The following is an 11,761-nucleotide window of genomic DNA, read 5'->3' as shown; positions in this document are numbered from 1 at the left end:
CAATCTTGCCAAGCCCAATCAGGAGTTTTCCCAGCTCGGTTGAAGGCTGCAGAGAGAGGGGAGGACGAGGCTGGCTGGTGGGCTGAAGCTGGGCCCTGTGCTCCTTGGTTGGGGGCCGGCAGCAGACAAGTAAAGATGCAAATTAGCACGCAGAGCAAGGCTAGACTGGACGAGCATTCAGAACAGCAAGTAGGCAGGACCCGCTGACTTCTGCAGGGTCCCCTGTGGCCGGCTCAGGCTGTGGGCAGTGAACACAGAGTCGGCAGCACAGGGGTGGGAATGATGAGGATGAGAGAAGATCTAAGAGGGCTCGGGAAAGCAGGGGTGAGTAGGTGGCCTCTGGGTCACTCAGTATGTGACAGACGTTTTCAGACTTGACTCAACCGTCTTCTTCAGGATAGTGTGGCTGGTGGAGCAAGAGGAAGAGCCCGACACAGAGCTAGAGCCCACAACAGGGCCCTGCCCAGAGCCCAGGATGATGCTAGAGCCACCAGTCACAATGATGGAGCCTCCCTTCACGACACTGGATTCTCCCTCCATGACACTGGAGCCTCCCTTCACGATGCTGGAGCCTCCCTTCACGATGCTGGAGCCTCCCTTCACAATGCTGGAGCCCCCCTTCACAATGCTGGAGCCTCCCTTCACGACACTGGAGCCTCCCTTCACAATGCTGGAGCCTCCCTTCACGATGCTGGAGCCTCCCTTCACGACGCTGGAGCAACTAGACCCAAAGCTGCCTTTCCCGCCTCCAAGTCCACAAGTGCCCACCAGGCCACCATCTGCTCCTCCAGACACGACGGTGCTGCCTCCCCCAACAGCTGCCAAGAAAGAGGCCAGGGTCACAGCAGAGTCCTCGACTGCCCGTGGGAACCCCTCTCCCAAAGTCCCCTGATACTCACAGACAGTCACCTGGCTGGCGCATTCCCCAGACATCCTGGGGAGAAAAGACAAGAGGAAGAAACACTAAGAAGGGCTGCAGAGAGTGTGTCCCAGGGTGCTTTTCGGCCACTTGGAGCAGCACACTCTGAGCAGATAGAATCCCCCAATTTTAAATCCCTCCCAGCAGAATAGGTGGCCCTGAGCAGTTCAGAGTGTGGAGAAATCTCTCAGCATCCTGTGTTGGCCTGGCATACCCCACCCCCACTTTGCTCACACATCCCCAGGGCCCTGACTGGCCCCTCACCTGCACTCCTCGCCCTGCAGCAGCTGGCAGTAGGTGGCAATCTCCACATCCAGGGACAGCTTCACGCTCATCAGCTCCTGGTAGTCACGCAGCAGTCGCGCGATGTCCTGCTTGGCAGTTCTCAGGGCGGCCTCCAGCTCGGCCAGCTTGGTCTGAGCATCCTTGAGGGCCAGGTCCCCACGCTGCTCAGCATCAACAATGGCAACCTGCAGGCTGGCGTTCTAGCGAAGCATGGAGATAAGGGAAAAAGTGACTGTCAGCACGGCACGCTCACCCAAAGTACCTACTATAACTTAAAAGCTGAGATGGACCGTAATCTCATGAGCCCAAAATTATTCTTGGCCACGCCCAGCTCTTCTCATTCTAAAAGGAAGTGTTCCCTCTCCTGCTTCTTAAATCCTAGAACGAGTTAAGTAGTGTCCTCAAAAATGTCATGTCCACCAAGAACTTCAGAATATGACCTTATTTGGAAAGATATGGTCTTTGCAGATGTAATGAGTTAAGGATCTCAAGATGCTATCATACTGTATTTAGGGTGAGGTCTAAATCCAGTGACCAATGTCCAAGAAAAAGATGAGGGAATACAGACACTGAGATAGATGCAGGCAGAGATGAGAGTGAGGCATCCACCAGACAAGGAATTCCTGGAGCCACCAGATGCCAAGAAGGACTCCCCCAGCTCCTTCAGAGGGCACAGCTGCTGACACCTGAGTTCAGACTTCCAGCCTCTGGACCAGACAGAACAGTTTTCTGTTCTTTCAAACCATCAAGTTTGTGATACTTGGTCACAGCAGCCACAGGAAATGAATCCATCTCCTTTGCCACTTTCCCCAGTGATTTTTCCATATTTCTTCCCCTAGCCCTAACCCTCAGTGCCACCCCTCAAATAGTTTCTCTCTCCCAGGGTACTTACAGCTCCTCCTGTCCTGGATGGGTCATTATCCATGTGCTTTTTAGAACAACCCCATTTCAAATACTTTGTCCCGATGTTGTCAGAATCTATCAAACTATGGGCCTCAATTCGAAAAACACGTTCTCTGTGTTCACCTCTCCAATCCGATAGAAAACTCCTAGAGGAAAGACTGCATCCCTGTCTAATCAGCCTTCTAGCTGATTTACCCTCACATTTGGGTCAGGAAGGAAGGCATTTCCTAAAGGCTCTCATTATTCATTTTCCACAAAGCACCCCATGGATGGGGACACTGTCTCCCTTCTCCTGATGAAGAAACTGAGCCCTGGGAAGGAGGTGAGAGGTGGAGCTGGGACCCTGATTCAGGACATCTGAGGTCCAGTTCACTGCTCTTACTTTAGTCTCCATTCATCAGGCTTGTGCATGAAAAGGAGGTGTAATAGGGGTGGGTCCCCAGGAGGGATTCTCCCAGAAAAGACACCTTGCTCTACAGGAGGACAGTGGTTCCCAGACATGGGCACATAGTGACTCTCCTAAGCGCTCACCACTGGGCTCAGACTCCACGCGCTTCGTCATTACCTGGTGAGCTTTGTTGAGAAAGCAGGTTTCTGGGCTCCACCCTTAGAGACTCTGATTCCCTGTTGCCAGTGGGAGGCCCAGGAATCTGTATCTTATCAGACACCCCAGAGAATCCCCAAGCTTCCAAAGCAAAAAGTCCAAAATTACGGGCAAAACAAAGCGGCGGCAAATTGAGTAATAGGACCGGGTCACCTTCACCTCTGGTCCTGCCTTGCACTTCAAAGGAGAGCAGGTCAGGATGTCTGGAAACTGTGTATGGTCTTTGAAAGATCTGTACTCCAAGAACTTTCTCCAAGATCTGTGCCTTGCTCACACGTGCACGGGCCACACATGACTTGGGAATCAGACTGAAGTGCTTGAGGAAACCCTCTGACTCTTTGGTCTCAGCTCTCAACCCTCTGTTGATCCCAAAAGAACGATTCTTTGGGTTTAGGGAAAGTGAGGGCAAAGACACTTGAAAACTTAAGAGTCTGTAATCTGGAAGTGAGGTCTCCAGGAGGAGCAGGAAGCCACCTCCCTACCCTTGCCATCCTTTCCGTCCACCTCTCCCCGCTCTTCCCACCCACAGCATCACCCGACCCTAAGGGGGCCTCGGCACCCCACCATCCTGCCCATGTCCCCCGCTCCCTGAGATCCTGGTTCTCTCCCTCCCCAACAGGGGACCAGGAAACCCAGTGCATGGTCTTAGAGTCCTTGCTGGACTTGAGGACTGTCAAAAGAAGAGATTAGAAAAGAGATGAATTAATCCTCTCCCCTAGGAGCCGAAAGGGCCAAGTGCATGTGGGCGTGGAATGCAGTGAGAAGGCTGGGCTGGGGTTGGCAGTGCGGAGCCCATGCAGCTAGAATCCCCTGGGAGGAGAGCTGAACCCCTCTGACATGGGGCTCAAAGTGCTCTTGACCCCAAATTATATGAAGCTCCAAAGAGTTATCAAAGTTTCACACCAACCCCGCAGTGACCCCTGCACAAAGGTGGTAAGACAGAGGGCTTGGGGGCTCAGGACCCTTACCTGATTCTTGACGTTCTCAATCTGACTCTGCAGCTTCTTAATTGTCTGCTGCAGCTGAGTGATCTGGACTTTGGTTTCCTTCATGCTGTTCCCATGAAGCTGGGCACATGCCTGAAGCTCCCGGTACTGAGGGGGAACAGAGGTGACACCGTCAGTGGGGAGTGCCCCACCTTTGACCTTTGACCCTCACCTTTGACCATGGCCCCGGCTCTCTGCCTCCTCACATCCTCATCCGGAATGCAGGTGAAACGCTGAGTGGGATGAGGACACGGTGGGATGAGGTTGTGGAACTCCAAGCTCGTCTCCCACACACTGCCTCCCTCCCGGAGAGGGAGAACATGGTACCCACCCAGCCCTGGTGCTCCAGACAAGTTATCAGAACTGCCCCAACCAGACTGAGGTGGACAACCACTCCAGGGGGGCAGGCAGGGAGACCCAGTCTTTTCCAGCTCAGTGCTAGCCCCCCAACCCCGGCACCTTGGTCTGGTACAGCAGCTCGGCTTCAGCTTTGCTGGTCCGGGTGATCTCCTCATACCGGGCTCGGACCTCGGCGATGAGGTCTCTGAAGTCCAGGCAGCGGTTGTTGTCCATGGACAACACCACGGACATGTCACTGGCCTGGGTCTGCAGCTGGCCCAGCTCCTGCGGGGAGGACCAACTCAGTGTCCCATGGCTTCCCGGCTCCCCTTCCCCTTGGAGCCCCAGGGAAAGTGGGCAGAGTGCCTGACTTCCTGCGCCCCCCTTCAGAGGCAGCCCTCATTCATGCCAGCTGGCACTGAGCATGCCCTGTCCTCTTATCTGGAAGTGAGGGCAGTCCAAGGACTCCTGGACGTTAAAGGAACATGTCCTCGGGGCCCCAAATCATCCGGCCCACGTCACTCCCTGACCTCCTATCACATCCCCTCCCTCTTTCTCCTTGCATTTCCTCAAAGACCAGTAGGCTCCTGGCTCCCTCTGCCTGGAATCCCTCAAGCCACCCCCCACCATGTGGCTAACTTCCTCACCTCTGTCAGATCTTTGCTCCAATTTCGTCTTCTAAATAAGGCCATCTGACCACTCTGAAACTGCCACCAGCCCTACCCCTCCATGTTCCCAATCCTCCTCTCCCAGTTTTCCTTTTTACATAGCATTTATCACTTCTAACATGCTATGTAATTTATTTATTTACCAGGTCTACTGCTTATTGTGTTCATTATTTCCCAGTCTTGTGATTTTTGTCTGGTTATTCATGGGTGTATTCTCAATACCTAGCAATTCACCTGGTACATGCTCAGTGATTGTCAAAGGACTGAATGACCAGTGTCTAAGTCACCCTAACCAGGCTTCACCTCCCGGCCACTCCCACTATGCTGTGGCCACAGGGAGCCTGCCTGTGCTGTCCCCCTCCATCATCCCGCCTGCCCTAGGCAGACCATCGCTTCTGCCCCTGGAGAATCCTCACTTCTTCATAGAGATGTTTCAGGAAGCAGATGTACTCTTTCAGATCCTCCACCTTGCTTTCCATCTCCATCTTGCTCAGGAGAACCCCGTCTGCATCCTGGGGACAGAAAGACAAAAACCATGTACCCCCACATCCTCTTTGGGGGTCCCTATCTGACCCAGGAGTTCTGTTCACACACTGCCCAGCACACACACCCCTATGGCCCTCTCCAGCTCCCATTCCTTCCTCTCTCAGCCCCGCCTTGCCCTGCTCTTTCTTTTGTCTGCCATTGACCCACACTGCCTTCAGGAAGCCTTCCCTAATTCATCCCAACCCAACCGGTTCGGCTTCTTCCACTCCCTCCCCACCCTCTCCCACAGTGACTCCCAGAGCTCATCACATAGTCCCTCAATCGGATCTTGTTCAAGGGTCCCTGTATCTAAGTATATGTTCCATTTCCCCACAGGGTCCCTGTAGATATGTGACAGCATGTGACATGTCACACACACACACACACACACACACACACACACACACACACACACGGCTCTCGCAGCCCAGATTCTGTGCACAGTGAATGGCTCAGGATTCAGGTAGGGGGACTTCTCGGGTGGTCCAGTGGCTAAGACTCCGTGCTCCCAAAGCAGGGGGCTGGGGTTCAATCCCTGATGAGGGAACTAGATTCCACATGCCGCAACTAAGAGTTTGCCCGCCACAACTAAATATCCCACATGCCACAATTTAGGCCCAGTGCAGCTTAATAAATAATTTTTTTTTTTTTTAAAAAAGGATTCAGGTAGAGCAGTTAAACCCACTCACCTTTTTGAGGACCACAAAGTCATTCTCCAGTGTGGCACGCTTATGGGCCTCACACTCATACCTGCCAAGTAAGCACAGAAAGACGCTGCCTAGGGTGCTGGCATCAGAGCCGAGGACTGTCTCCAAGCAGTCTCCAAGCGAAGGTCACTCCGCTTTAGATGCTCCAAAGCGGGACCCACCACCACCCTGCACCTCTATTCTTCCATCAGGAAGTTTTGTCATGTCCTATGTCCCTCTTCACTCTCTCAACCCAGGTCCTCTATGACATCAGGTCACTTAGCTTCACGTCTGGAAGGCACTTTCAAACACTTCTCACAATCACTTACCGCTCACAATCATCATCTGAAGCAGGCATTCTGGATTTTATCAGAGAGATTATAAAATATGCCCAGGTTATAGATAATTAGGTGGCCCATGCAGCTCTAACACCCAGGTCTCCTGGCCCCAGTCTTTCTAGGACCCTCCATGTGGGCCCTGGAGCCAACCTCTTAATGGCTCTGGAACGTGAGAAAGGCATTATCCCAGTCTACAGATAATGGAAACTGAAGCTGGGAAAGATGAGATTCTTTGCTCAAGGCCACACAGCTATTCCTTGCTCATAGTCACCAAACCTGAGCCTTCTGTGGCTTCAGAGCTCTCCCCATATCACCAGGTGACCTCGTGGGGAATCCAGAACTGCAGCCAGCTGTGAATCATGCCACAGGCCCAGGGATGGTCCCACTAAGTGAATTCCCTTCTACCTCTGAGACCAGAGAATATCTGAGTCACTTTAGCCCACAGCCTGCTCAACAGGAATTTCTCAAGAAAAAACCCACAGGAACATTCTTTAAATAAGCCCCTCCCCACCTTGACCAGAAACGTGGCCCTCATAGTCAGGGCCTGCTAGAATCGAGGCTCTCCAGTCCTGGGTATCAGGGGCCGGGGGGCCTCTTACCTGCAGCAGATGGGGCCCCCTGAGAATCAGAGAGAGTGGGAATGCAGAGAGGCCAGAGGGGAGACCTGTCCTATGACTCCAGGAGCTCAGAGGAAGGACAACTTCCAGCAGGCAGCCTGATTCAAGCCCTCCCAGCTGCCACCCAGGCCCCATGGGGATGCTGTGGTTCACATACTTAGCTTTATACTCCTCCTCCTGGCCCTGGCAGGACTTCAGCTCGGCGTCCAGAGACCCTCGTTCCCTCTGCAGCCGCTCCAGCTGTGTCTTGAGCTGGACCAGATAGGCCTCGAAGAAAGACTCCAGGCCCTGGGGTCTGTCACTCGACCCCTGCTGCTGCAGCAAGTGCCACTTGGTTTTCAGGACCTTGTTCTGCTGCTCCAGGAACCTCACCTGCCGCACAAGCAGAGAGTTCCTGAGGCTCCTGCCAGACTCCCTGCCTGGGCACAGCCTCCAGGACAACTCTCAGGCCTGAGCAACACTCTAGCCGGCCTGGAGCCTTTGAGGCCTTTGATAAATATTTGCCCATACACTCAATGAATTATAATGACATTTCTATAAAGGGAATTTCAAAACACCAATTAAACATAGCCTCGGCATAACCAGAGAGACTCCAGTTAGACCACAAGAGGGACTTCCTTGCTGTAAGTGATTAGAAAAGGAGTAGGAGGCTAGACTGCCCCTTTCCCAAGTCCACTGAAAACAGTTCCTCCGAGGCAGGCACAGAGACAGGGGCTTAGCTGAGTGGACCCTCACCTTGTCAATGAAAGAAGCAAACTGGTTGTTGAGGACTCTGATCTGTTGGGTCTCCTGAGTCCGAACCACTTGGAACTGGGGGTCGATCTCAATCTTCGGTGGGGTCAGAAGACTCTGGTTGATGGTCACTTGCTGGATGCCTCCCGGAGGGCACAAGGAAAGCCCAGGCCCACCACTCCCCTCCCCAAGCCACACCCCTAACCTTCCCCACGAACCCCAGGTCCTTCCACGAGAGCCTCCTCGGCACCCCCGAAAGGAACTGAGGCTCCTGCTGCTGAAGCCAGCCCTGCTTCGGCCCACCGATTGGGCAGAACAGGCTGAGCGAGCACTGAAGCCCCTCCGGGCCCGGCAGGGAGAGAGAGACATGGCAGTGACTGAAGGTCTCAGGGCTGCAAACGATCGTCAAGAGCGAGTTCCTGCCCTGAGGCCCGGCACGAGATTTTTATCCCCTCCCGTGCCTGGGCTGGGCCTTGGAGAGCAAGATGCTCTTGGCCTGACTGTGTCTGTCACTGGCTCCAGCTGACCTCTTCTGACACGCCTGGGAATAGATGCCCGGCACGTGCAGGGCCCAAGGAAGAGACCCAGAGCCTGACCTCTGAGCTCCAGGCTACAGGAAGGGTGGGCACATTCTGAAGACCAGGAAGCAGCCAGAGACTGGGACTTCAGTGCTGGCGGATGGGGAGAGAGGGCCCTGAGCAAAGTCACTGCGGGTCATTCAAGGAAGGCTTCCTAGAGGAGGAGATGGGAAAGAAGGAGGCACATTTAAGGGGAAAAGAAGATGGAGGGGGTTCAAATGGAGCACTTGAGTACCCTGCAGATGCTGGACAGGGGAGCACAGCTTCTCAAAGGAGGATCCACATACAAGAGTAGAAGAAGGAAGGCTCTTTGCAGCACAGGAGAAGCCAGGAGGTTAATAGAGGTGTTACTGTCATCGCTGGCTCAAAGACACTGCAAGATTTGGAAACGAAACAGAAAAACAGGGTATCCAAGTCCCTCCTCTTGCCCAACCCAGCAATCATCGACAAGGTGCCACCCGACTCAAACCAGGCCTCTCCACCTGGGATGGCGGCAGATAAAGCATTCCTAAGCCCAGCCTGTGTCCCTTCCACAAACACACAGCACCAGGCCCATCAACCTTGGTCTCGCACTACATTTGTCAAGTTACTCATCAGAGCTTCCAGGCTCTAAAATAAAATGTACATTTAGAAACACCCTTCCCTTGGGGACTGGGAACAAACATAGGAGCTTTGGGGCTTTAGATTCAATCCCTGCCCTGGGAGTTTGCTAACTGGAGGAGCCCCAGGGTTCATCACTCAGCGATTCTCCCACCCGGTGGAGGACGCAGGCAGCATTCAGCTGCCTCCCCTGTTGCCCTCCCACTGTGGGCAGGGAGGGCTGGCAGCTCTGATTTTCAGAAATTTCCAAAATGTCTACTTTCCATGAAGGGAGGGCTATTTCTCCCTCATCCTCCCCCCATTTCTTAGAGCCTGATGCACCCTGAGGCTGGGGTGCTGGGGTCTTTGATAATGCAACTCAAAGCCAGTACAGAGACTCACAGAGTAACGAACACGCAAGAGATGTGCTATGAGGAAGTCAGTCCTAGCAATGCAAACAATCCCGTAGACACTCCAACCCTGGCAACAGACAACAGTGAGCGTGTCTCCCCTCCCTCTAGAGGATTAAAAGTCCCTTCCTCCTTCCCCTACAGCCCCATCCAGCAGACAACCCGGAAGGAAACTGAATGACAGATGACCTCAAGGGGAGGAAGAGGCCAGGCCTCCTCTGGGGAAAACAAAGGCGATCAAGGGACTGAGGACTCAGGTGAGAAAGAGAAGAGGAGGAAAACAATCCAAGAAATGATTCAGGTACACCGAGAAGAGAGAAGGCAGTGCAGGCAGACTTGGAGTCTAGAAAGAGAATCTGGGAAATGGGTTGACTCCCATTGAGGACCCACCTCCAAACCCTAGCCCCCTGGGGACCACTCCACAGAGGCACAAACATTCTTGAGAAAGATCTCTGCGGGCTGGATTCAACCACTCCCTCCCCACCAATATTAAGGGTGAAGGGCAGAGGTCACACTGGAAACTTCCCCATATTTGTATAGTTTCAGAGTATTAGAAGGGCTTCCCCAGTGGCTCAGCACTACAGAATCCACCTGCAATGCAGGAACTGCAGGAGATGAGGGTTCGATCCTTCACTGGGAAGATCCCCTGGAAGAGGGCATGGCAACCGATTCCTGTATACTTGCCTAGAAAATCCCATGGACAGAGGGGCCTGGTCTGCTACAGTCCGTGGGGTCGCAAAGAGTCAGACATGACTGAAGCGAGTGAGCATGTGACAGAGTATTAAAGCCAGAGAGCTTCAAGGTTCTCTGGTCCAATGCCCTTGTTTTTCACTTAAGGATTCTGAGGCCCCATAGGGTTTAGGGTAGGTACAGAGACTGCAACCCTGAGTAATCTAAGAGATTGCACCAGATGACCTCTAAGCCTACTTTGACCCATCACTCTGGTTTGAGCGACTTGCTCAAGGCCACCCACACAGCTGATAGGGTTGAAGCCTGAGCCCCCACCCAGCTCAGGCCACTGACCCAGGAACAGCCCATAAACAGACCTTTGATCATGACTCCACCATGTCTGCCTTGTCCACCCCTCCATCCAGCTCAGGGTCTGGCTTACACTAGACATTCAAAGTACTTGTCTAAGAGAGGAATTCTTACCCATGACAGTTATACCCAGGGACCTTCTTGAATCCCCTTAAATTATCAAACACTACTGTAACATGTTTTCCTCCATTAAAAAAAAAAAAATCATGCCATGATGGAGAGAATGACAAAATGATCTGGAGATTTGAATACTAGGCCCCTCAGAGGCTAAGTGATACACACGTGCTAAGTCACTTCAGTAATGTCCGACTCTTTGTGACACCATGGACTGTAGACTCCTCTGTCCATGGGGATTCTGCTGGCAAGAATCCTGGAGTGGGTTGCCATGCCCTCCTCCAGGGCATCTTCCCGATGCAGGGACTGAACCTGCGAGTCTTATGTCTAACCTGCATTGGCAGGTGGGTTCTCTACCACTAGCACCACCTGGGAAGCCCAAGTGTTACACACAAAGGTACACAAAAGGGTCCCACTTAGAGGGCAGTAAAGTGCAAATGGCTCAAATCATGGACTTACCGTTAAACCCAGCATGTGACAGTTCCAGTGGGCTTTACCCATTGGGTTAAACCTCTTGCTCCAAGTCAACCAGCCTCAACCACACCTCAAGCCCTACAATCCCTACCTACCCCAGTCCTGCTTTCTAGGATACCCAGCCAGGGCAGCTACTTGTATTAACCACTCCCCAGCGGCCCCTTTTCTTACTGCTCCACCCTGAGTTCACCTCTGGCTGCAGCTACAACTCCTCAACCTCTTTCCCTCTAATTGCACTCAAGCCTGTTCTGCTTGTGCAGTGGATGCTTTTACCCAATAGCCATTTATTCACATTGAACTTATTTTTTTAATCTTGGCTGCACTGGATCTTTGTTGCAGCACAAGGGCTTCTCATTGCAGTGCTTGGGCTTCTCCAGTTGTGGCCCGCCAGCTTAGCTGCCCTGAGATTTGTGGGATCTTTGTTCCCTGACCAGGGATTGAACCCGCAACCCCTGCATTGGAAGGCGGATTCTTAACCACTGGACCACCAAGGAAGTCCCCACATTTACTTATGGACTCAACAAATTATGATTAAACACCTCCTGTGTGCCGGGACCTATGCTGAGAGTTAGGAATTTAGCAGAGAACAAGGCTCGGCCTCTGCACTAAGAAAGCTTAGAGTCCAGTAGAGAAAGAGACATTGAACAGGTAATTAAACAAGTATTTAATTGCAATTAAGGAGAGAAAAGTACAGGGCATGAAAGAGTCCTAACCTAGTTTACCCCTAATTTTTTCTCAAACATGCCAGGAACACCCCTGCCTCAGAACCTTTGCCCTTGTTATTCCCTCTTTCTGGAATGCTCCTTCACAGAACCCCAAATAGCTACAAGTCACCATCTCTGGCTGCCCCAAACCAAAACTGAAACACCAAGTTGCTCTGACACTTCTTACCCCCTTCCCAGCTCTATCTCCTTCCACTGAACACTTGGCACTTTCTAACATGCCATACATTTCACTTCCTCATTT

At 52.7% G+C, this 11,761-nt stretch overlaps 1 protein-coding gene across 1 annotated transcript; it reads right to left on the bottom strand.

Moving 5' to 3' along the window:
- Positions 1-348: 348 nt before the first annotated feature.
- Positions 349-7,971, bottom strand: KRT78 (keratin 78). The gene is made up of 10 exons (XM_061122485.1): positions 7,606-7,971; positions 7,028-7,242; positions 5,919-5,979; positions 5,121-5,216; positions 4,157-4,321; positions 3,680-3,805; positions 1,184-1,404; positions 900-934; positions 720-818; positions 349-509 (listed from the first exon to the last, which is right to left on the bottom strand). The coding sequence occupies exons 1-10, from the start codon at positions 7,969-7,971 to the stop codon at positions 349-351; spliced, it is 1,545 nt and encodes a 514-aa protein (XP_060978468.1).
- Positions 7,972-11,761: the final 3,790 nt, after the last annotated feature.

This window comes from Dama dama, chromosome 3 (genome assembly GCF_033118175.1).
Source record: "Dama dama isolate Ldn47 chromosome 3, ASM3311817v1, whole genome shotgun sequence".
Lineage (NCBI taxonomy): Eukaryota > Metazoa > Chordata > Mammalia > Artiodactyla > Cervidae > Dama > Dama dama.
The sequence above is the reverse complement of the archived record's forward strand: the minus strand, read 5'-3'. Positions and strand labels throughout refer to the sequence as shown.

Coding starts and splice junctions, on each gene's coding strand:
- KRT78 (XM_061122485.1), bottom strand. CDS start 7,971: ATGTCTCTCTCTCCCTGCCGGGCCCGGAGGGGCTTCAGTGCTCGCTCA. Junction 935..1,183: donor CTGCAGGGCGAGGAGTGCAG/GTGAGGGGCCAG, acceptor TTTTCTCCCCAG/GATGTCTGGGGAATGCGCCA. Junction 510..719: donor AGGCAGCTTTGGGTCTAGTT/GCTCCAGCGTCG, acceptor TCGTGAAGGGAG/GCTCCATCATTGTGACTGGT.